At 44.6% G+C, this 26,944-nt stretch overlaps 1 protein-coding gene across 1 annotated transcript in view; it reads right to left on the bottom strand.

Annotated features, from left to right (window-relative positions):
• cyc (basic helix-loop-helix ARNT-like protein cyc) overlaps nt 1-26,944 on the bottom strand; it is a 120,488-nt gene that overhangs the window by 57,887 nt on the left and 35,657 nt on the right. The window contains exons 3-5 of the mRNA XM_071591096.1: nt 22,949-23,071; nt 9,363-9,440; nt 3,794-4,034 (exon numbers count right to left, since the gene is read on the bottom strand). Coding sequence (XP_071447197.1) covers nt 3,794-4,034; nt 9,363-9,440; nt 22,949-23,071 — 442 coding nt within the window. The remainder of the gene's footprint in view (nt 1-3,793; nt 4,035-9,362; nt 9,441-22,948; nt 23,072-26,944) is intronic.

The following is a 26,944-nucleotide window of genomic DNA, read 5'->3' as shown; positions in this document are numbered from 1 at the left end:
TGAATATCTAATTTGTCCCCTTCAAAGTAATCCCTATTAGATATCATCCACTTGTGCCAACGTTTTCTCCAATCCTCGAAGCACTTCAAAAAATCATTTTTTTTTATCTTGTTCAGCTCCTCCTTCCATGCAGTCTTTATCTCGTCAATCGTAGCGTAGCGTCGCCCTTCCACGGGCCTCTTCAGTTTCGGGAACAAGAACAAGTCACTGGGGGCCAGATCCGGGGAATACGGTGGCTGCGGCATCATGAGTTCTTGCCCCAGGGTATAACGGTAAATAAGGAATATTAACTGCAAGTTATGCGCAATTTGCGCGAAGCAATCCGCCACAAACGCCTGGATTTGTGAAAGAACGAAAATTGGCTATTGCACCACGGCAACCCCCCTGCCCACACATCGTTACTTTTGCACGAATTTTTAGCCAAAAACAACACACTTATGATGAATACATGTATAGACATGTACATAGATAGATGTCCTTATTTGAGCGAAATTGAGACCTAATGGTCCCTGTACATGTATGTACATGCACAGGGACTACATGAATACAATGTAATCTGGGGGAGATTGCAGTCCATTGCAGGGTATACGAGGGCGGTTCAATAAGTACCCGCGTTTGACGCGTTTGAGATGGAAAAAGAGCAGTATCGTTCGGTAATTCGCTTTTGGTTTTTGGATGGGAAGAAATGCGAGGAGATAAAAGCAAAGTTGGATGCTGTTTATGGGGACACTTCACCATCTATGACCACAGTTAGATGTTGGTTCAAAGAATTTAAACGTGGGCGAACATCTGTTTTTGATGAGGAGCGACCAGGATGCCCGGCAGACGTGGTTACCGGGGAAATCATTCAAAAATTCCACGCCATGATTCTCGCTGATCGACGAACGAAAGTGCGCGAAGTAGCAGAGGCCGTGGGTGTGTCGACCGGAACGGCGATTAATATTTTACATGATGAGTTGGCGATGAAAAAATTGTCGGCCCGATGGGTGCCGCGATTGCTTACGGTGGACAACAAGCTGATCCGGAGTTGTCGCCGCCAAACTGCAAGAACTACGTTATGAATTGCTGCCGCACCCCCCGTATTCACCCGATCTGGCTCCCGGCGACCTTTTCTTATTCCATAACATGAAGAAATGGCTCGCGGGAAAAAAAAATTCGCTTAAACGAGGAAGTAATCGCCGAGCCAGAGGCGTATTTTGGAGAGTTCGGCAAATCCTATTTTTTGGAGGAGTTAAAAAAATGGCCGGAACGTTGGGAGAAGTGTATCTTCCTAAAAGAGGACTATTTCGAAAAATAAAAGAAATTGTTTAAGAAATGGTTTCTTTATTTCTAACACTGGTACTTATTGGACCGCCCTCGTATATATAGGCATATACCTGTGCATACATACAAGTACATTGTATATGTTCCCTCCAATGGACTACAACCTTGACCTGATGGAAGGGCTTGCGCGTTCCGATGTCCCCTAGAGCTATGCTGGGGGGAGTGATAATAATTTCTCCTGTTAGGGTCCCCCATGCCAGACAGGCCGAAGGTTAGGAGCCAGACGAAACGTAGTCCACGCAGCGTCTGTTCCTCAGTGAGGCGGCTGCAATGGCGTCTGACCCCAGAGAGGCGGCCAGTAAGTGATGGTGTCACGTTAAAAACACTATTGAGGAAGGCAACGGGAAACCACCTCAATTATCATTCCCCAGATTTAAATGATGGACAATACAGAAAATTCGAGTACTGCCCACCACGGTGCTTGGCCCAACGCGCCGTGTGTCGCGCCCGGCAAGGCTTCCGCGGTCGTCATCCCACGAAACCCTTGCAAGGGAAAACCGACAGCAGCAGGACAGAAGAAGCAGGAGAAGAAGGCCAAATTAGGTAGAATAGGAACATGGAATACTAGGACAATGATGAAGACAGGGAAATTGAAGAATATTAAGCGAGAGATGGAAAGGGGAAAAATAGATATCTTAGGTCTATGCGAGGTGAGATGGAAGGATAGCGGGGATTACTGGAGTGATATTTATAGAATAATACACAGTGGTGGGGACGAGAGATAACGATGGGTTGCCATAGTATTAAATGAAGAGGAAGGAAGAAGCGTAGTCAACATAGAACAAGCAATGGATAGAATATTACTGGTAGAGATAAAAGCAGAACCGACGAACTTGGATATTATTCAGGTATACATACCCCCGAGCAACCATACGGAGGAAGAGGTCGATAGGATATACGATCAGTTAGAGGACATCATCGCGTGTGTTCCCGCAGGGAAACATTTGATAGTGAAGGGAGATTGGAATGCGACGGTAGGCGAAGGAAGAGATAGATGGTGATGAGGAGACAGGAGTTAGTCATCACCAACACTTGGTTTAGACACCACAAAAGACGTAGGTATACATGGAAAATGCCAGGTGACTCAGAGAGGTATCAGCTAGATTATATCCTGGTAAGACAAAAGTTTTGGAACAATTTGATAAATTCGCACAGCTTCCCGGGAGTGGATTCGGACTCTGACCACAATTTAGTTGTTATGAAATGTAGCGCCCGTTTCAAAACGATAAGGCGTGGACGGCGTGTTAGGAAATGAAATGTAGTATTAAGTATTAAATGGATTGACAAGGAAGGTGTACCATTAGGATGTAGAGAAAATCATGGATGAGGGTAAAGCATTGAGTACTATCGAAGAAAAATGGGATTGTATATATTTTATTTTTTATTTATTTATCGACTTAATTGGGCGAGGTTGAGACCTAAAGTCCCTTCTTTCACCTAACCATTATATTACAGACATTACATTCATGACAATCACATACAATCAAGCCCTAGATGCAGGAAAATCCACCTAGGCGGGAATCGAACCCGCGACCTCTGGGTTGGTAGGCAGAGGACGTTACCCCACCGCGACCAGGGCCGGCATTGTATCAGGAAAGGGATATCGATAGCCGCAAAAGAAACTATAGGAACTTTAACGGGAAAAGGACAAGGAAACCATGGATCGCAGATGAAATGATTGCAAAGATAGATGAGAGAAGAAAATGGAAGAATGTAAACACAGAGTTAAGCAGAAGGAACTGCAATGAGTTGAATAGTTATTGTAGACGGGCAACAAACAAAGCAAAAGAAGTAAGGTGGAAGACGCAGTACGTGGATATTGAACGTTTTCAGAGGAAGGGTGAAATTGGTGCGCTATAGAGGTAGGTTAAATCACTCTCGGAAAGCAGGAAGGAAAGCATTGCGCTAAAGAGGCCTGTAAAGAACTGGAGGTAGTAATGAAAGTCAGAGTGGAATACGTAAAATCAGTTAGTTTTGCTAATTCCTAAGCTCTACCTTGTCAGTCAGCCAAGGGGTTGCAAGCATTGCTGAGTGAATTGGAAATTCAGTTCGACAGGTATGGGATGAGAATCAATATCAACAAAACAAAGGTTATGCGATATTTCAGAAATAAATAGGCTAAGCTAAATATTAAAATATGAGGACAAAAACTAGAGCAGGCCGAACAGTTTACGTATCCCGGAAGTGATTTGGACTAATAGGGTCAATGTAGCTTGGGCGTAAGGGGAAGAACTGCGCTAGGCAAAGAGGCTTTCACAATGAGGAGGGAGTTGATGGCAGGGACGTTGAGTAGGGATATTAAGAAAAGACTCGTCAACACTTTGATATGGAGCGTAGTTATGTGCGGCGCAGAAACGCGGTCATTGAAGCAGGAGGATAGAGGCTGTATTGGACATGGCGTGCGTCACTCCTGGTGGCGCGGCAGCAGGGGCGTGTCCCTCCCGTTGCCCCCAAGAGCCCCCGTCCTGACCTGCAGAATAAGTCTCTTGAGTTCCTCGTCGGATAGGAAGGAGGGCTTGTAGTGGCCCTGCGTGTACGAGTGGACGGCAGCACCCCGGATGCTCTTCATGTGCTGCACGGCCATCCGCAGCACCGTCAGCTTGTCCAGCTTCCGGGACATGGCGTGGCACATGGGCACCATGGACGACAGCTCCGTGATGTAGGTGTTCATCTTATCTCGGCGCCGCTTCTCGATCTCGCTGTGGTTCTGCCTGGAAGGGATTCCAAGAGAAATGTATCAAAACAAAATAAACAAAAGCTCCAGCAAGCGACGCAGCACCATTTCAAACTGCACATAGCAGAAACGTGCAGCATATCATAGGGTCAGTGTGTTTCCGGTTGACTCCGCCATCCCCTTGAAGGCACTGCTAGTAATCATTGGAAGGGGTTGACAGCGAGAAGACAGGTGTGATGCCCATGAAGCGTCGGATCATTCACGACATTTAAAAAGCGGGAAATAGGGGGCACTCGCCGCCTTACTGGCTTATAGAAGGCGGGGAAATTCTTCCAAGGCCGTTCTCTTTGTGGCCCTCGACGTGCCAGCAAATGAAAGAATGTTGGCTGGTAACACCGAGAGAATATGAATCCCTCACCTGGGATCAACGTGGAGATCTCCTCATGCACTCACGCATGCATCGCAAATATGCACTCCACGTGCACACACTCGGGGCCGTTCACAGGAAATTGCAATCGTAGGCAGCGATATCTGCGAAGAGGGAAGACATTTTGCGCGTTTCTCTTTTGTGATTCGGGCGCGAGGTGGTCGGCGGCGTTCGGCTGTCGTGGGAGCGGCTTCGCCGCGGGGGCAATGCCGCTCCCACGAGACACCACTCCGCGCGCGCTCGGTCCTATAGTCCTGCGAGTCAATCTCGCAAGATTCGAGAGAAAGCTAAAGGAGACACAGCGTGCCTGCTTGATAGCGATGTGCAACAGCTATTCCACCGTGAGCTGCGATGCACTCTGTATAGTGGCTGCAACTCCACCTCTAAAATACCGAATTTGGGAAAGAATTGCTCTAAACAAATGGAGGAAAAAATTAAATATAGAGTATTTCAACCTCTCGTTAGATGCAGAAGTTGCAGTACAAATATCAAAATTAAAAAGAATACTGAGACAGGAAACACATGGAGAATGGAACGACGAATGGAACAGAACAGAAAAGGGAAGGAAAACGCACCGTATATTTCCGAACATAGATGACCGGATTAAATTAAATATTAAACACTCCTCAGCAAGCACACAAGTGTTAACTGGACATGGGAACTTCAACTCCTACTTACACTTCATAGGGAAATGTTTTACCCCTCGGTGTAACTGTGGAAAAGAAGACACAGCAGAACAGTGGAGGACTGTGTATTCTATAATAATAATAAATAATTTTTATTGCTCTGGGAGCAAAGTCCCTTGGAGCAGAATACATGTTACATGAGGTTTTGAAACCTATGGAGTGAAACAGGTTTACATAATGCATAGAATAAGGTAATTAAACCAGTCACAGAACACAATTTAACATCATTTGAACGAAACATATAGTACAATACATACATACAAATACAAAGAACAATAGTTAAATATATAGCTTGATAGAACAGTAATAAGGTCATTTTGGTAGTGTGGTAGACAGATATTCAAACATTTTCCTGTTGAATTGGGAATTATTCTATGAGACAGAGTGACAACTCTTATGGAACGGTATGGAAGAGAAGCTAACAAGCATTAGAGAAATGATTACATTCTGCCTAAAGAACAACAATGAGCTGCTTGGAAAATTTGCAATAAGAAAACCGGCAAATACTGAACCACAACAAGTGAACGAACTGGAAAATATTTTGCGTAAATTGTAGCAATGTATTCTCCTATTTGTCTATTGGGTGATTTTTTTTCCTTGAATTGTTTATCATTAGTTTAACTCCTAACATATATAAGCACCTGTAGATGTTAAAATTTTAGAAAAACTTTCCTTATGTCTGATTATTTTTGTCTGTTTTGTTATGTATGTTGTTCCCTCATGTCTGATTATTGTTTGTAAAAAGGGGAACTAAGATTCAAAGGAATCCCCAACTAACTGTGAAGTAAAATAAAAGTGGACCCAGGAAACCATTGGTCAAATGGGTCCAAAAATTAAAATTAAAAGTCCTGCGAGGCGAAACCCTTACGAAGCCCCAAAACCCACAAGCAGGTCCTGGGAACGCACAGTCATTTTTCATAAAAATGAATGCAATAAAACAGAGAGGATGTGCTGAATAAACAAATACAGAACAAAGAATATCAGAGCGATAAAAGAAATTGGTGTGAATTTCAGCTTTTGATTTCAGCCAAGCAATTAGCCTCTCTCGATGAATTGGTGCCGGGTGTCGTGAGGGAGAGGAAGCCAGACGAGGGGCAAGGCGCGCACCTCGATCGCAGGAAGTGATTACCGGCAACAAAAGGGGGTGTTAATTAAGTCCGAAGGGGGCTAATTAATGCGAGGGTGGAGCATTTTCTGCCATGGAGGGGGTGAGCGGAAGGGAGTAGAGGGGTGTGGCCGAGGCGAAATACACAAAGAACACACGAGCATGGCGTGGGCTTCGACTGACGCCTGCAGCGCCCCGAATGGCGGCGACGGCTGCGTTTGACGCCGATTTTCATTGCTGCCAAATCCCGCCCTAGCCCCTGAGTTGCGTCAAGTGACACCTGCAGCGCTGTTGTCGAAGCGATGAGAGCTGAATGGGAAGTGAGTAGGAGAAATATGAAATCCTTCGCTCGGATTTTAGAAAAGATTTCGTTTCGGGTGAGGCGAATGAGCTCGTTCGCTCAATGATGGTTGTTAGTATTAATTGGTTTAACGAATGTGTTGTGAAAACACACGAAGCAAAGACTCCCGGGGCTCCTTATTATTACCTCCTGCTATGGAACTAAAGCTAATTCAGTCTATGGATGGAAAATTGGAAACTTCTCCGATCATATCTTTCCTATTTTGTAAATTCAAAGTCAAACCAGACCTTCTCTTGCTAGTTATAAAATAAATGTATTTCCGGAATCGGAATGTCCGTAGTATGCACAAATGTAGACCCTTCTCAGCCGAGGGCTTTCTATGGAACACTATGAACTTTCTGTGCTGCTATTAGGGTAAGACTCACTTCTGCTTCCGTGGACATCTTCAACAGCTACACATGAGCACTCCTCCTTAACTCATATTTCCACTCTTCCTTCTGTAAATGTTAAATATTTTGGGAGAAAATCCTCGTCTGTAATATCTTGCTAATCTATGCTTGCCTAACCATATGATAAAATTCGGCTATTTTGTTTTTCAAACTACAGCAGTTGACTGCGACTACGGAGATCGCTTCATGCTCGTTCAATTGATTGTGATTTCCCTTCCCGATGCCACTTACTCTAGGTTTTGCTCCTACCTGCCCATTACCTTTTCGCTAAGCATTATCTTTCATTACATATTCCTTGCCGCAAATATTATATGAAAGACTCGCGGAATGCTTGTAAAGTGAATTCCTACTAACCTAAACTACCCTTTACGCTAAACTCGGGCCTAGTGCTCTGTTGCACGCACGCACGCATGCATATTCATAAACTATAAATGTACACAGAAAGCACACACGCATGCACCTACATCTATCGGTACAGTACTCCGAAGACCTCCAAGAGGGCGAGTGGCGGGGTGGTGTTACGTTACCACCTTTAAAAAAATCAAACCAAATTCAAAACTAAATAAATTCATTAGAATTCACATCCACAGAGACGTTTGTATTGATGCAAAACCAATTTACCCTTAAAAACATGTAAATATATATATATATACCTATATGTGTATATATATATATACACACACATATCTACTAACATACATAACCACATTGACCTACGAATGTACCAGATGTCTAGGCAGCATTTAATATTGTCCTTGCTTGTAATTAGAATGTCTTTATTATTTCTACAATGACTTAGATGTATTACTTTTATAATTCATGATGTTCCGGGGAAAGAACAAATATTTGTATCTATCTTTACTGGATCCTTTACCTTATCATTGCAGTATAACATACCTGGCGGATTTTTTCTGAACTTGATCTAATTCTTTTCTCCAAAGGATTCAAAATACACAAAGCGTATTCCAAAAGTGGCCTACCTGAAGCCAAATAACACCATTGATCTTTCTCATTACATTTCCCCACCACCCATCTACTAAGGCTAGTTTCTTTAAGGTGGACCCGCATATACTCCTGACATGTACTCCCCAGGAAAGGAGAGGTTTTAGAACTACCCCCAAATATTTAACTTGATCTCCAACAGTTTGCACCGAATCCTGTATTTCATAATTGAATTCCTGCTCCTCCATTGATAAGTAGTAATTCTAATTCCTTTTGCCAATCCGATAGTGTGCCTAAGTCTCTAGAGGGGTGCTCGCAATCTGATGGACTCCTTATTTCCCTGTCGTCGGGAAACAATCTGAGATTGCAACTAACGTGTGAACTTAAATCATTTATGTAAGTTTAGAATAGAAGCGGCTCTATTGCATTTCCCTGGCGGACGCTGGGGCACCTACTTCCGTTGAGTACAAGCCATCGATGACTATTTTTCGTTTGCGTTACAACGAGAAGAGTCTAATCTAATATACATTATTTTTTCATTGATATTATAGAGTTTACGTGGTGATAGATAATGTATTTTTTAAGAAAGAGGAAAGCCAATAACATAGGAGTTCATACTCTAGAGCAGGTGGAACAGTTTACGTATCTTGGAAGTATCTGGATCGAAATGCTCAAAGTAGTGGGGAAGAATATCACTATGCCAACGGAGAAGAATTTCACTAGGCGAAGAGGCTTTTACAAGGAGGAGGGAGTAATAACAGGAACGCTTGGATAAGGAATGTTATGAAAGTAGTCGTCAAAACTTTGCTATGGAGCGCAGTTATGTACGACGCGGAAACGTGGTCATTGAAGCAGGAGGATAGACGTAGATTGGAGGCTTTTTTAATGTGGGTGTGGAGAAGAATGAAGAAAGTGAATTAGAGAGAAAGGAAAACAAACGAGGGAAGTGCTGGGAATGGTGGGCGAGGAGAGGGGTTTGTTGGGAGAAATCATCAACAATGGGTGCACCGAGCAAATTGATCGGCAGTGGCATGTTGAAGACTGTAATAGAGGGGAGAATGTTAGACAAATGGGGAAGGGACAGGAATAAGATAGGGATGTTGGACGGAATGAAGGCGTGAAGAAATTATGTGGGATTAAATGTGGTTTCTTTTTTGTATTGTCGGAGTCAGGTTATGTTTTGTTTTGGAGAGGTGAGTAAATGTATCGTAGAGTCCTTGTATGGCCTGCGTCCATCCAAAACCTACCTTAACCGGGACGATAGCAATCAAAATAATACTCGCACTTTTATAGAAAATGTTTCTAGGATGTCTCCACACCAACGTGAAGATGTCTCAAATGACGACGTTATCGTCCAAGGGAAGAATGGGAAAACCGCTCCGAAATATAAAAACCAATTTCCTGGGGAAATTCCGGATGGAGTGCCGAAGAGACGCATCCGCAGCCTGGACTCACTTCTTGCTGTCCTCCGTGGACTTGATGGTACGCCCGTCGTCCGTGCCCTCCTCTTCCTCTCCGTCGTCGCTCAAGTCACTGCAGAGGAAAGAGAAGGGATTAGTGGAGGGAGCGAGAGAGGGACGTCGCTTCGACGCCTCTTCCCAGGGCGCCATTTGTCGGGAGTGTCCAAGACAACACGGTAGCTCGAATCAAAACACTACGTCTCCATGCGAGCAGCGAACGTGAAGGTGAGCGGTCGGGGTGAGCGGGGGTAGGTGAGGGGAACCAGAGAAAGTATATATATATATATATATATATATATATATATATATATATATATATATATATATATATATATACTACATATGTGAGTGTCCTTTCTTTGTGTTTCTATGGTTTAACTATTTACATCTGTGTGTATATATATATAAATATATATATATATATACACGAGGGTCATCCGGAAAGTAGTACCCGTTCGTGCCGCATGAAGTGCTGACGACGCGAGTAGCCGCTGGACGAGGTCAGATAGCTTCAGTGGCTTGTCTGCCTTCTCTGAGCCAAGTTGCGTGACGCTAGCATTGCCTGTGTTGTTTCTGTGATTGTTTACAATGTTTAAAAAAATTGAGAACGCCGCCAGTTGTGAAGTGAGGGCAGTGATTAAATTCCTCAATGCAAGAAACGTTCGCCCATGTGATATTCATCGCCAATTAAAGGAGGTGTATGGAGACAATGTAATGGACGAGTCGTCTGTTCGGCGGTGGTGTCGCAACTTCAACATGGGGAGGGGGAACACACACGACGATGAGCGTTCGGGGAGACCGTCTGTCATTACAGACCAACTGGTGAGCTCAGTTGACGAATTCGTGAGGAACGATCGGCGCGTCACAATTGATGACATCTGTGAGCATTTTCCCAATGTTTCTCGAACAATTGTTCATGAAATTGTTAAACACCATCTGCATTATGCAAAAATTTGTGCAAGATGGGTCCCTCGCGTATCTCAATGAGCTGGCGGCGAAGGACTATGCAGCAGGAATACAGAAACTTGTCACACGTTATGACAAATGCCTTAATTTGCTTGGAGATTATGTTGAGAAGTAGTTTAAAGTATCCTCTTTCAAATAAAATTTTTTATGTTTGTTAATATTTACTTTTGTGTCTTTATTTCACGAACGGGTACTACTTTCCGGATGACCCTCGTATGTGTGTGTATATATATATATATATATATATATATATATATATGATTTCGTAGACGTAACACGGAAGGGCCGAATAGTACAATACACAGTAACACATAATATAGAAACACAAAAAAAGAAGAACACTCACACGTTATTTCTTGATATTCCGACGGAATCACTCCGTCTTCATCGGAAGATATGGAAGTAAACGTAAATAGAAGTAAAAGTAAATATAGAGTGAAGTATATATATATATATATATAATTATTATTTTATTATTAGGTAATCTACCGGTTAAGTTAGGGTTTTGGATGGACATAATTACTTATTAAATAATTTGTGACCCATAGCAAAACACTACATCCTACTCTACATCGGGTCCCTCTTCATCTCTGAGTACTTTCTTCCTCCCTTCCTCCCGTCCAACATCCCTGTCCTGTTCCTTCCCTTTCCTCGTTTGCCTAACATTCTCCCCTCAATTAGTCTTCAACATCCCCTTCATCCACTTTTCCTGCCTCCATAGGATTTCTCCCAACAAACCCCTCTCTTCGCCAAAAAAGTCAAAACTACATATGTGAGTGTCCTTTCTTTGTGTTTCTATAGTTTAACTATTTACATCTGTGTGTATATATATATATATATAAATAAATATATATATATATATATATATATATATATATATATATATATATTTATTTATTTATATATATACACACAGATGTAAATAGTTAAACTATAGAAACACAAAGAAAGGACACTTACATATGTAGTTTTGACTTTTTTGGCGAAGAGAGGGGTTTGTTGGGAGAAATCCTATGGAGGCAGGAAAAGTGGATGAAGGGGATGTTGAAGACTAATTGAGGGGAGAATGTTAGGCAAACGAGGAAAGGGAAGGAACAGGACAGGGATGTTGGACGGGAGGAAGGGAGGAAGAAAGTACTCAGAGATGAAGAGGGACCCGATGTAGAGTAGGATGTAGTGTTTTGCTATGGGTCACAAATTATTTAATAAGTAATTATGTCCATCCAAAACCCTAACTTAACCGGTAGATTACCTAATAATAAAATAATAATTATATATATATATATATATACTTCACTCTATATTTACTTTTACTTCTATTTACGTTTACTTCCATATCTTCCGATGAAGACGGAGTGATTCCGTCGGAATATCAAGAAATAACGTGTGAGTGTTCTTCTTTTTTTGTGTTTCTATATTATGTGTTACTGTGTATTGTACTATTCGGCCCTTCCGTGTTACGTCTACGAAATCATATATATATATATATATATATATATATATCTAAAACATGTATGGGTCGCGGTAGTCCAGTGGGTTGAGCGTTGGACTGCTGACCGGAGGGTCCCGGGTTCGATTCCCGTGCAAGGCACTCTGGCCACCTGCAGCTCCACCCAAGCTAAAGTATGGGTCCCAGGTCTTCCTGGGAACCATAACCGGCACAGGGAAAGGAACTGGCCCCCCAACCCTGATGTGTGAATTTTCACACGCCGTATTAGTACTGGGTGATCTTTGCCATCACCAACCGACCTTCGGGTTGATTACTGTGTTTATGATTTTTTTAAATATAACATGCGCAGTCCTTGGCGCAATCCTTGTAGGTTAATACTTATTGTGTCGAACTGACTCCTGGGGGATTTCGACTACAAGAATTCTGGTTTCTTATCTGGTTCTTGGAAAAAATGAAATTTTAAACCTGTCAGTCTTGCAGTCTATCTCTTTAATCATCTTATATTCGTGATCCCTCCGCCCGTAATACGTTGGGGGTCTTATTGTGCTCTGGATATCATCGGAAAAGGACCCATCTTCAAATGTTTTTAATTAGTGTAATCTGTATTGTAAACGCCGCTGAGTAAGGGAATCCCAGCCTAAATTTTCGAGCAAAATACTTACACCACTGCGTTGGTCATAATAATGTTTGATAAATCTAGCCCCCCGCCGCTTAACTCGATCTAATTCCGAAATCAAATTTATCTCTTAAGCATCCCATATATGTACATGCAGCATACTCTAGGTGGGGGCTAACTAGGGCAAGGAAATATCGTTCCTTCACTTTTTCTTCGCAATTACCTAGCCTTTCGTTAACTAGCACTCTTTTTTCAGATCCCAATTTTTTATTAGCACGACCGCATATTTCTCGTATGTGCTTTCCCTAAGACAGATTGTGAGTAATTGTTACTCCCAAGTATTTAAAGGAATCTACCCTCACGATTTCTGTTTGTTTCACTTTGTTACTAAATGGGAGGGAATTATTCTTTTCCCAAAAATTTATTACTACGCATTTTTTTCATTTAATTCTAATTGCCATGTGTCGCACCAAATATGGATTGAATCTAGGTCGTTAGGCAACGCGACTCTGTCATCGCGACTTCGAATGTCCACATAAATCACTGCATCGTCAGCAAAAAGACGGAGCCTGCTATTAACGATGGTTCTGAGGTCATTTATGTAAATAAGGAATAAGAGGGGGCCCATGGTACTTCCTTGAGGTACACCCAATGCGACCTAGACAGTATCGGATGATACACCATCCAGGAAGACAGTTTGAACATGATCTCTTGAGAATTGTCTAATCCAGCATATAATACTCCCGTGTATTCCATAAGTTTCCAACTTCGCGAGTAACTTGCAATGAGGGACTTTATCAAAAGCTATTTTAAAATCAAGAAATATCGCATCAACTGGAATATTACTTTCGCGGGAATGCATTAAATCATGAACAAAGAGTGCGAGTTGAGTTTTGCAGGATCTACCTTTACGGAACCCGTGTTGGTTATTAATCAATAAATCTTGGCTATCGAGGTACCTCATTATTGAACTAACAATGATGTGCTCAAGAATCGTACAGGAGATGGAGGTGAGCGATATTGGCCTATAATTACCGGGGGTCTCCCGGTCTCCGCTTTTAAATATGGTGTTACAGAAGCTATCTTCCAGCCGCTTGGCACGCTTTCTTCTGCTAATGATTTCTTAAATATTATATTAAGATAAGGGGCAATTTCAGTCGACAGTTCTTTATACACGCGAGCCGGCATCTCATCAAGTCCCGGAGATTTGTTCGGGTCGATATCTTTAAGAGGTACTCTATTCCGCCAGTGCATGTGTAAAATTTGATATGTGACAACTTAAATGTTTCTATGACGCGGGTGGTCAAAAAAGTTTACAACCTCAACATGAAGATGGTAGCACAAAATGAAGATAGTATTCAACAAAAGTTGTGGAATGCGTTTGCGCAAGCTTCAAAGATACTCACTAAATGTCACCCATTTCGAACTCGCGGTTGTTTGACAATCGTTTGAGTGAGTCATTGCAAGGGTTTTTTGTGAAAATGGAAAAAATGGCTATTGAGCTGTAATTATTGAATATTTGTTTTTGAAACGTAATATGCAAATCAAAGTCGGGTTGAATGCTGTTTGCGGGGACTCTGCGGCATCATTTACTGCAATGATATTTTGGGGAGCTGAATTCAAACGTGGCCGTACCAACTTGGCTGATGATGAGCATTCGGGACGACCAAAAACTGCGACAACCATTGATTAAACGTTAAAAAAATTCTCCAAATGGTACTGAACGACCATCGAATTAAGGTTCGATGAATGGGAGAGGCTGTGGACATATCGAAAGAAAGAATGCTTGCGTCAGATCGACCAAAGGCTGCTTCTCACTGTGGAGCCAAAACGCATTTGAATGCACATTTCCAAGGCCCTGTTGGAACAGAGAAGACAGTCAGTCAGACTTTTCCCATTGATTCATAACTGTAGTAGATGAAACATGGACCCACGACTCCAGCTGGGAATGTGTTGGCGACAGTTTTTTGGGGTAGTCCTGGAATTGCGTCCATCGATTGTCTTCCAAAAGGTAAAACAATAAGGCATCAATACTTGACAAGCTGAAGGCAGGAATTGCCGGAAAACAGCCGCTTGATTTGAAGGAGAAGAATGTCCTTTCCAATTAGGGCAACGCACCTGATCATAATTGGGCAGTCGCCATGGCTAAAGGTCATGAATTACTCTTCAAATTGGTTGACCACTCATCATTTCTATATTCATTAGATCTGCCCCCTGCAACGTTTTCCTGTTTTCTGACCTTAATGTTTTGCTCGGAGGAGAAGAGGTTACGGTCGGACGGGGAGGTTAACACAAATGTAAATGCCTGTTTTGCAGAGAATGATATCAACTAATAATCGATAAGGTTGAAAAATTTAGAGAATCAGCGGAAAAAGTGTATTGACTTGAAAGGAGGGTATGTTGAGAAATAAAAATAAATTTGAAGAAAAAATGTCTCCTTTATTTGAGGTCGGTCAGACTATTCTCGTAAAGAGACGGAGTGGAAAGTGTTATCTTCCGCCTCGCCCCGACTGCAGCCGAAGGCGGGGCGGCGAAGAGGCGCGCCGAATCATCCCTTTCTGCCCTAAGTCTTTCTACTGAATTGTCAGCGAACATTCACGTGGAAGACCACGGCGACTTCCATGGAAATAAGACTAGAACTATGATTTCGCGCCAAGGGTTGGAAGGGCCCGCTCGAGAAGGGGGGGCTTCCCCCACTGCACGCGCCCCCCCCCCGCTCTTCTAACATCGATTGCAGCGGCGAGCCACTGTCACGAGGTGACCACATCGGCGAGGGGGGAAGGGGGGGCCGAACTGCGTGTTCCACGCTCCACGGGCCCCGGAGAAGATGCCCGCCCTTCACTCAAAGGGCGCGCCCGAGGGAGAGCCATGCCTCGATTGAAATACGGCCCAGCATGTCAAGTACGATCCCCACTCCCCCTCCCTTTGCCGCCCCTCCCTCCCCTCCGTCACACTGGGCCCGGGCGCCACCGCGGGCATTCCACCGTCCAATGGGGCGGAGGCGCGGAGGGCGCTGCCCCGCCTCCCGCGACCCCGGCCACGCCCCCTCCAGCGTGGACACACACACACGCTCCCCCCCCCCGCCCGCCCGACGGCTCGAGCGCGAAGGGGGAGTGGGTAGCCGCCGCCCTCGGCCGCCCTCCCCCACGGAGGCGCCCCTCTTTGGGGCGCCTCCCTCTTCAGGCCTCCGGGGTTCTGACACATTCATTCCCCTCGTCCTGACTGAGATCCGAGGCAATCGGGCTTCGTCGGAAGGGAAATTCAATGGAAGTGTTCGAGAGAGGCGTCGATCCGCCGGGGTCAGCCACACTCGGAGCACGCGGCAAAGTATTTGGAATCCATGGTATGAAGCGTTAATGATGGAATTGGAAAAGGTTCAGATTCGATATAATCCGCCGAATTTGTTAAAAATTGCGGCGAGGAAAGAGAGGTCGGAAGGATGGGTTCGGGAGCCTCCCGACTGACTCACGGGGGGGGGTCGGATAGGGTACGTAGGAATGTGCCAAGGGACACCCGGACTTATATTGGCGACACCGAGGTCATTGCTATGGTCCCAGTAGACAACAGTGACGAAATAACGGACACCGTCGTGAATAAATAACAGACTGTGACAGAGAGAGAGAATCAAGTGCCCACTCGCTCTTCCCTCGTACGATAAGGAATGACGAACGGATACAAAACAAGCACTCAATTATTTTAATTCAAGAAACAACATTTAAAGATTTAGCCGAATGGACCAATTATCGCGGGAAGCACACACATAATCGGTTGTGCGAGGGAATAAGAGGACAAGTCCATGAAGCGATCATCGGGAGAGTGTGGAGGGAGCAAGAATGTCCGTTACACTCTGGTATTCGGGATAAAGGATTTTTAAACCTTGCAATTATTGCACTTTAATGCACATTAGCGGATGACTCCGTTTGAGTAACTGTCGCCGTTTCTCCCGCAGTTCCTTAAAGGTAAATTTTGTCTTTCGCTATTTAGGCCTCATTTAGAGTATAATCCTAGTGTTATGGGATCCTCATGAAGCTAATAGATTGTCGAATTAGATCACGCGCAGCGTACAGGAGCTAGATTTGTAAAACGTTATTATGGTAGACTGAGTAGCATATCTGGATTACTGGAGGACCGAGATCGCAATGACTCACGGAGTGAACGTTAGATAAGAGACTATTAAATGTGGAGGAGAGAAGCGATGGGGTGGATGTTGAAGAGGGAAATGGAGATGAGGATGCTGGGAAAGTGAAGTGGGGAAGGGAGAGCGGGCATTTCGGGTGGGTGACGGGAAGTATGCAGAGCCAAAGAATGCTCTGTCACGGTGATATGTACGCTCCATGGGGTTTGACGACGATTTCTTAAATGCAAGTTAAGACATGAGAGTACAGTCATGTGAAGTGCCCATGACGTACCCACCCCGTCCTCGTCGACTACTTCTTATAATAATTTTACTGCGTCAGGAGAGGTCATGAAATCGAGATTAGTATATGCACAACACTTTGGGCTGACACGTTTTCATTTTCCCCGCGGAAATAAGGAATCAGAATAACAAGAAACGACCGCTGTAATGGGAAATAAAAGCACCTGCTTATTTTTAATTTCCGTGAACGTTGCCATTTTTTTATCCTAAATTTATTTCACTGCTCTTTTTAGTACCAACAGCTCGTCTCGCAAGCGTGGAGAGGTATTTTACACTTAAATATCGTAGCGCATGCACCAGTAGTTAACATTATTTAAAATATTTGGAATACTTCAAATATTTATTAGTGACTAACAACTTAGCAAAACTAATTTTTAGACGTTTCATGCCCGATGGCGAATGTTCTAATCCCTCATCGCTATGCTAAGAAGATATTTCTTCCTGCACGTCCCCTTTCGCTAGTTTATTACATGGACTATCTACGTCTATTCCCTGACATAAAGATATGCTGGTATGGTCCAGTTTAAACTCCATCAACATTCTTTCAACTACTTCATTCCCCGATTTCCTATGGTTCAGGTAATCCCCGCTCTCTCTAACTAATCTCTCACGATCCCAATTTGTATATCTATATTTGTATACACTTCAAATTTCCTCCTCATGTTTCCTACCTTCCCCAGCCTTCCCTCTCATGTCACATCCCCTTTCGATCAGCGTTCATGCCTTGACGACAGAAGAAGTCCAGCCCCACCCGGCGGCATAGAAATAAGAGTCCCTGGTTGGCGTTTACATCCGAGAAAGTCCGCAACGCTTCGATTTCTGATCTCCCTTCAGTCTGACTGAGGATGCCTCGGCTGCTCTGACGTCCGCTCCCCCGAAGGCGCCAACTGCTGCCCGGGCAAAAGCCTCCGAGAAAAGGGACTTTTACGACTTCGCGACACTCATGGATCCGAGAGTCTATTTTATGTGCTCTCCCTCTCTCTCGCAGGAAACTCAAGATAAGAGTCTGTTTCATTTAGTCAGTGGAGTAGAGGATTCGTGGGGGCAATTTTTCCGCTGCAAATACTCTCTCTTTACCTTCACGTCATCCAAAATGCCTCCATTCCCCTCCATCTAGGCCGCCATCCCTCTTCCCGTTCATTCACAGTATTATCCTGTTGCCTAGGAGATGGAGTTGGCAAAAGTGACAGCAATCCAAAATGAGAAGGAATATATGTGTCGTGGCAATATTTCGTATTGGTCTCGAAAACGAGAGAAATGTCAAAATACGCTCTCTATCCAAGTCTTCACTGACTCTTCTTTGCGTCTTCACGCAAGGTAATCACCCATACCCCCTTCCCAACATCGATCCCATCCTCGTTCTAAATACTCCCTGCCATTCTCCTTTGAGCGATGCTACTCTGTACCGTGGCTCCAGTAATCCCCACTGTCGGTCCATCTCACCAAGAACATCCACTTGGCATGTCTATACCACCACTCTACCCTAGAGTACTGCTATTAGTTCCTTTGTCGGTCAAACATTTCAAGTCTCTATTTTCGCGGTGGCTGTCTCATCTTTTTCGCAGTCATCCGCTCGGCTGCCAATGGGCTACACGTCGTCACGCCTGCACAGGACTTGCCTCCGCTGCAAGGCACGACACTTGCCCTGTTCCCCACTCCCTCAGTGACCACCACTCATTTTCTTGTTTAATGCATCAAATTTTATTGGATCAAATGATTGATGTGGTGCCCCGTCGACTTCCCCAGTAGTTCATATTGTTTCGACGTGACTCCCCGCCCCGCTGGCCTTCGTCCTCTCACCGAGTAACGGGCGCGGCGCGGACTGCCTTCCTCCTCTCCACCCGACCACCCATCGAAATGGCACGGACGACCATTGACATCATCAGTGCTCATCGACATTATTCAGATGCCCTTTGAGGAGAAATAATCATCGCACGACACCAGGTAGAATGTGGGAATATCTCCAGACTGAGGAGATTCAGAACGGCTCATCGGAACTAGGAGTGTGGTCCATGGGGGGGAGGGGAGATGCGTCGAGTAGAATGTACGAAGAGCGGCGGCAAGTATGAAGAACTAACGGAGGAATAGATGTGCGCCAGGCAGAAGTCTGGTCCGAGAGCAAGTGCGCGATGGCTTAGTGAGAGCATGACTGGCCAGCGTTCAAGGCCTAACACTAATCCGGAGACTACATATCATTCGGATGTGAAAACAAAGTCATTTATAGTTATAACCGGAATTATTTTTCCCTTTTGTTCGCCCAATGATGCTGACCAATCGTGTGAAATGTAAGCAGACGTAAAATAGATGTATACTTAGAATTACTAGATTATACTACATTATATACCCAGAATTCTAACAAAAAGAGATAATATCCTGGCATTTGAAATCGGAGGAATAACACCATTGCTTCCCATAATTTATTAAATGAAATACAATCGCGGGTCCAGACTTTACTCGAGGGGGGATATTATAAACAATTTTGACAAGTTGAATTCCAAGTCTGACAATCATTTAACGAATGCTAGTGTCGAATCAATGCGAGCTATGAATGATACCGTTCCGTGTAAATGTGGATATTGTTTCTTTACGCTAAATTATGCGGAGCAGCATTTCAAAAAGAAACAAATGGCAGTGTTACCAAGGGCTTCCTTTTGAAAATGTCTAAACTATTAAATCACAATGTTCTCTCGTTAAAAAAATAATATTAGCAAATTTGAATGACTATGGAAAATCCGCAATACCCCACCTCCCATTTTCCTAGGAATAGCTAAGAGATGATATTCGTCGGAAAGCGGTATTAAGCCTTAATCACGGGTACCACGGAATAGACGCGTCAAGGGCCCAAAACACCCCCACATCGGAGGCCCCTCACCGCCGGGGGAGACCGCTAAACCACTCCAAGGGCAGGAGAGGGATCCTGCCAGATGCCTCCCTCCCCTCGCTCCCGGAAATCCAATTTCCGGGGCGCGTGCCGGAGCGACGCTTCGGCGTGTCATGTTCGCATTCGAGGGCGCGCGCGCGTCACGTGACCCGGCCCCAACGAACACCCGTAGTGCCACAATGCGCGGATCGCCGAGTCCAGGCCCAATGTCCAAAGAATTATATCGCCCCTCGGGTCGGGCGATAAGTATCGATTATTCATTATATAGTCATCATATCGAATGTTCCTCGATTGCGATTAGTTTCGTTTCGATATTTCATCTAATCAATGAGAAGGTCCTTTGACTTTTTTAAATGATCGTACGCCCACACAGCACAAGCCGTGGGGACCTCACAGGAACGCCGACCAAGTCGACGAAGTGGCGTGCGATCGTATGATAACAGAAAGAAAACAAGGTGAAATGACGCGCGCTTGGATAAAGAATCTATTCGATTGGGTTAAGTGTGCTTCGGTGCATGTCCCGCCTCAGTGCAAGACACAATGACGAGTACTATGCACACTGTTACATACACTGCATACGTGTGCATGAACTGAAACATAATATGCTCTAATGATGATATGTAATTATTTGTTTCTAAAGCCATCTTTAATTCCATTTGAATGTCTCTCGCCCAGCATAAATGAAAAGGACAGTCAGGAAAAATGTGATTGACTTAATAAAGATTTGTATCGAAATTATTGAAACAATGTATCATCTACATATACAGCGAGGAAATGTCGTAAAATATCACATAATTATATCGACGGCATTCCAATACATTGACGAAACCGCAATAATAACTTGATTGAAGTCAAACGTCATCCCTCGTGTGACGCAGTGCTCAACGGGAGGGGGTTGTTGGATCGTGGTCCTCGTGCTGCAGACCGGGGGGCAGGGTCCCCCGGGTGACGCTCTAAGCGGCGTGGTGCATTTGGGGGCAAACGACGCAAGCCACGCACCGTGGATCCGAGGTAGTTCCGCGTTCTCCCGAAGCGCTGACTTGGGAGGTGAGAGGCGGGTCGGGCCCCAGTTCAGAGCCCCTGCCAGGCATTTGTGGTATCGTCCCTCGGGTTGACCGAGGGAGCGCGGTTTGGAGCGGCGTTTAGGGGACGAGCAGTGGGATGCGATCTTAGTCAGGTTATTGGAATGCAGTTTTTTGACCTCTGGCCGAGCGCGAAGGAAACACGGCGAGAGATTAGCGCGGTATGTATGCAGTCAGACCGAATGCTTTCTTATGAGGAAACAGATGTCCAGGGAAATGCCTTGGACCGAACAAAAGATGCAGCCTTTCAGAAAGTACTCAGTATCAACCACACTGCGCGCAATCCCATTCCAATGTCAAAAACATTACGTACCAGCTGCGATAGATAACTACCAAAGGCCTCAGTCGTTGAAACACCTAAAAATTATATAGCTACTACAGAGATAAATAAAACAAAGCCAGTCGGAAGACACTGAAGCAATTCTTGGTTGAATTCTCAAGGTGAGCTTACCGTAGATCTCGCGCTTTCCCCAAAAACAATGTACGCAAAACGATAATAAAGATTCGGCATCTCTCGACTGGATACGTGGTTAAATGACCATGCCCACTCCACAAAGGTCACCCATGTGTTTGAGGAAACTTATCTAACGGCAATGCGAGAGTATTTGCTAACAAATGAAAATAGTAGGAGGAAAGAAATACAGAGTCCAAAGAAACAAAAAAATGAGACGAAAAGATTACGTATGCAATAAAAAAAGGTAGTGGAGAGCAGCGCGGGCTCAATGGAGGGAATAAGGGATAAGAGAGTGGGTGATAGGAGAGTGGGGAATAGGCGAGTGGGGTATCATAGAGTGGGGGATACGAGACAGGGTGTTAGGAGACTATGTGTTTGGAGAGTGGGGGTTAGGAGAGTGGGGGATAGGAGAGTGGGGGATAGGAGAAGGGGGGGTTAGGAGAGTGGGGGTTGGGAGAGTGGGTGATAGGAGAGTGGGGAATAGGCGAGTGGGGTATCATAGAGTGGGGGATACGAGACAGGGTGTTAGGAGACTATGTGTTTGGAGAGTGGGGGTTAGGAGAGTGGGGGATAGGAGAGTGGGGGATAGGGGGCGGGGGATAGGAGAGTGGGGGATAGGAGAGTGGGGAATAGGCGAGTGGGGTATCATAGAGTGGGGGATACGAGACAGGGTGTTAGGAGACTATGTGTTTGGAGAGTGGGGGTTAGGAGAGTGGGGGATAGGAGAGTGGGGGATAGGAGAAGGGGGGGTTAGGAGAGTGGGGGTTGGGAGAGTGGGTGATAGGAGAGTGGGGGATAGGGGGCGGGGGATAGGAGAGTGGGGGATAGGAGAGTGGGGGTTAGGAGAGTGGGGGATAGGAGAGTGGAGGATAGGAGAAGGGGGGGTTAGGAGAGTGGGGGTTGGGAGAGTGGGTGATAGGAGAGTGGGGGATAGGGGGCGGGGGATAGGAGAGTGGGGGGTAGGAGAGTGGGGGTTAGGAGAGTGGGGGATAGGAGAGTGGGGGATGGGAGAGATAAAAAAGGAATTTTTTGCCGTGATTTCATTGGGGCATATTGTTCATATTTATTTGGAGACCACACTTTTGAATCTTAGCAATTATACTTTTTATTCGGTGATAATAGATTCGTACTCCGATATTTCCTTGTATCGCAGCTGAAGAGACGTATTGGTGGCGAATAATCTGACTTAACCAGAGACTTTATGATGACGGTCTTTGGCTCAGATGAGAGAAATTGGAGGGCAGATCACACTTCCCCGCCACAGTTCACAGGGGTAATTTACAAAATACAAACTCATTCTGCCACAGATTACTTTTGGTTTACGGAATAAAATTGCGAACCCAGTTTTTTAATATATTTCAAGCCCTTGATGATTGAAATTTTAATAACAGTGAAAAGTGTGAAAAATTTTGAATGCTTTTTTAAACAAGTTTATTATTTAAAGCGTTTTCAAAGACTAAGAGTAGGCTTTTAGTGCTATTTGTTTTCTTCGCTCCAGCGATGTTAATATGTTACCCTAAGTATTATTTATAGAGTTATATGTTCTTTCCAAACCTTTTTAATGTGATAGAACAGACTATGATTATCAATGTAGTTCATGGAATATGGAAGCATGCTCAGGAAGTTTATATGGGAGGGATCCTCATGACACCGGTCTGTAATTAACGGAACATGTAGCCCCAAGGCGGGCGGGCCGATCATTGGGGTGCACTCACTGCAGGGAGGCTCTCCGCTTGCGGGAGATGGCGCCGGCGCGGGACGCCAGGCCGCCGCGGGCGCTGCTCGAGTCGACCGTCAGCTCCATGGCGCCCCCGGAGTCTCCGTCCCCCGCGCCGCTTCTGGAAGGAAGGAGGGGGTAGATTGAGCAGAGCAGGGGTTGGGCGGGCGAGGGGAAGGGAGGCGCGACCCCCGGCCGACGGAGAAACACGCAACCAAGCAGGCCAACAGGGTATTTCCCAGCATCCTAAAATGCTTGCTTCTCAACATTTCTTTAATCTTAAAAATTCGGTTGAAACTTATATTGAAAATTTCTCATATTTAAACAAATGCATCAATCGGGGAAGGTTTTCCTGCCTACATTCAATGTATTACTTAAACACAAAAAACAAATGAATTTGCAGAGGGGTCGTGCATCTCATCTTTTTGTAATTGTTATCAAGATAATAACGTTGGCCTATTAACTTCCACCTTGTGACTAAATGAGATGCCTCTCGAGTACATCACCGTGGGGCACAGTGGTTTTTTTGAACATTGAGACATAAAGGAAGGGTGTGCTGATGAAAGGGACCAGCCTTCAAATGCTATCATGTCGCAAATGGCACCGAATCCTCGCTTTGCCATTGGCCAGTTTATGACGAGGAACACCGCCAGGTCGAAACCGACGCACAAAAAGTATGATCTAATCAAACGGGAGTGCGAGAGCTCTACTTGTGAATGGGGATCTGTGGATGGTATGTAACTGAGTCTAACTTCTTCTTTCCCTCAGCCGAGCAACATGCTTTGGGTTCGCCCGAGGCCAGGGCCGGCCGGACCCACCCTCCGCCCCGAATGAGAGAATGCACCCTCCCGATGGCCGTGGATCACTTTCACGCAGAACTACTTGCGAGTTTTGGGAAACGTGGAGAGGAGAGCTTCCATTGGCTAATTTGAAGCATTGATGAGGGATAAATCTGGAAGGAAGACTTAGTGGTTGCAGTGTTAGTTCCTATTCCGGAAAAGGCAAAGTGTGAATATGTGCAGACTCCGGGACAATGGGTTTGATTTCGTACGCAAATTAAGTAGTTCTCATGATCGCCAACGAGAAATCTGAGGGCAGGGCAAATGGTCACTTGGGGGGCGATCAGTTTGGGTTCAGGAAGGGGAGAGGCACGCGCGATACCATGGCAGCATTAATGTCACTAATAGAGAGGAATACAGAATACAATCAGCATGTATTTGTCATATTTCGTACATTTAGAAAAGGCGTTTGATAGAGTGAATTGGATAGATTTATGCATTGCATAGCATAGGAGTCGATTAGCGGTACATAAGACTTTTCAACATCCAATACATGCCTCAGACTGCTCAGTGTGTTAGAAAGAGGAGTAAGAAAGGGGTGCACATTATCATCTGTGTTGAGTAGCCTCCTATATTCGGAGGAATTGATTGTTGTTGCGTTCTCCCTCCTCCTCCTCCTCCTCCTCTTGAAAGCCTCTTTGCCTGGAGCAATTCTTCTCCGTATGTCCCTACTACCTCGACAATTTTGGTCCAAAACACTTCCGAGATATATGAGTTGTTCTACCTTCCTAGATGAGTACATATATCGCCCGACTTATCCTGCTTTATTTCTCCCAATCGGAATGTTTTTCTTTACTTTTCTCTTTCTTGACACTAATTACCTTGGTCTTCTTATGAATAAACTCTCATCCCATACACGTTATACTGATTCTGCGATGCAATATATATGGTAATTGAAACCCGTACGTTAAATATAACCAATGTACCTTCAGAACCAATTAAAAAAAAGGGAAATCAGATCAAAGGGAATAAGTGCAAAGCTAAACGACCCAATATGCTGACACGAATGAGAGAATAAATAATAGTGGATTTAAGGAGAATTTATTCGTTCCGATGCGATGTTAGAAAAAGGCAAAAAAGTGTTAACTGCAGAATAATCAATGAGATGACCCACGCATTGAAGATTTTGACAAGAATAAAACACCGAGAAGGATGGAGAAGGGAATTTAATTGCGTCCCAATTAAGAGTTGGACGAAAAAGGGAAACGAGAGAAGAAGATATTCTCGCTCTCTGACTCATCGAAGAGAAAAGAAAAGAAGACCCGGCACGGAGTCGTATCTCATGACTTGATCCGGAGAAAGCTTTAAGGAAAGGAGGACCGGAGTATGATGCTGCTTCTACTAAGATAATGGAATGGACAAAAAGCAGAGGGGGTGCCACGCTCTCCATGAGGAGAGGAGGATTGGAGGAGTGATTAGATTGGGCGAAAGCAGGGAGGAGGCAAATGGAGGCAAAGAGAGAAAGGGACGCTCATTATCACTATTGACATTTAAAATGCATTTTGAGAAGGAAATGGACAAGATCGAAGAAAGGATCGAAGAGGTGGAGAATCGATTCAAGGAGAAAGGATAAGTATGCTGTGATTTGCAGATGAAATGGCTATATTTTGCGCCGAATAAAGACGGAAAGCGACAGTTTGGTTGGCCACTAGATGGCATTAGACTGGAATGAGTCCACGCACTGCAAGAAAGGGAGGAGAGACGGAATCAGTTAAAAGGGTTCCGCCCACACTTGGGGCCCGCTCGTGCACCATTTGGTCAGTGTTTACCACCGCTGAAATCTTAATTTAATATCGCGTTGATATCAGGCTTAAAGCATTGGCAGAGACAGTTGACTGCTTTCGAAGGAGCCGGCGATCGCTATTGACTGAGTCACCGAGGGCGTACACCATGTACATCTACATCTGCATCTACATCAATACCCTGCAAGCCACCAAAAAGGTGTGTGGCAGGGGGTGCAGCACCAGGAGGAAAGGGTAAGGGATGAGGGGATTAGGGTTTTTCAAATGGATGGGGAAAGGTAAGGGGAACCTGCAAAAAAAAAAAATATATATATATATATATATATATATATATATATATATATATATATATATATATAAAATATAAATATAAGCGTATAACCCTGCGCAGTCGCTACCTTGTAGGTTAATACTTATTATGTCGAGCCGGATCCTGGGCGATTTCGATTAAAAGAATTCTGGTCTCTTATTGTTCTCGGAAAAAATGACCATTTAAATCTGTCTGTCCTGCAGTCAATCTCTCTAATCTTACATTCGTGATCCCTCCGCCCGTAATACGTTGGGGTTCGTATTATGTTCTCGGTGTCATCGGAAAAGGACCCATCCTTAAATGTTTTTAATAAGTTTAATCTATATTGTAAACGCCGCTGCTTAAGGGAATCCCAGCCTAAATTTTCTAGCAAAGTAGTTACGCTACTGCGTTGGTCATAGCAATTTTTGACAAATCTAGCCCATCTCTAGCCCATCATATCATTTTAGACAAATGTAATGAGTAATGGGTTGCTGGCACCTAGGTGTACAGAGACTTGCTGCAAAATAAGTCAGCTAACACCGCAATAAATAATCAGTCGTGTATAATGGGCAGTTATACTCGGAGTATGTAGAAGACCATCCATGGGTTAGTTCACCTAAAAATTCTACAAGAGAGTATTTAAAGGTACCATCTCACCGCAGATATGGTGTAGATTACTTTTCACATCTACAAGGTGAAGGACAATGAATGGCAAACCACCACACCACAACGCCTTACAGCAGCACCACGCCAATTCTCGACAGTGGTGGATAGAAAATTACAATCTCAAGATTAATAAGACTAAAACTAAGGAATTGCGTACGAATTAGGGAAGATAATGCCAGAGTGACGCAGTGGAACAGGTGGAAGAGGGAGGCTGTTTCGCAAGCAGGCTGGGGTGCGATGGGATGAGGAGATGGCGGAGGCAGAATGGCGAAGAAGGCTCGATGACGCGAGAAGCAACTGCCAAAGACAAGCATGGATGGACGATTTAAGGAAGCGATTCATTCTGAGTCGTATCGAGGGACGGTGGGCGGAGAAAGGGAGACGAGAGGAGGCGATGAGGCGCAGCAGAAGAACGTCGAAAATCAAAAGGATAGACGGAATAAATGAAGAGATTC

The sequence above is a fragment of the Hetaerina americana genome, unplaced genomic scaffold (assembly GCF_022747635.1).
Source record: "Hetaerina americana unplaced genomic scaffold, ioHetAmer1.1.p SCAF_41, whole genome shotgun sequence".
In the NCBI taxonomy this organism is placed as follows: domain Eukaryota; kingdom Metazoa; phylum Arthropoda; class Insecta; order Odonata; family Calopterygidae; genus Hetaerina; species Hetaerina americana.
This window is presented reverse-complemented; position numbering and strand designations above follow the sequence as displayed.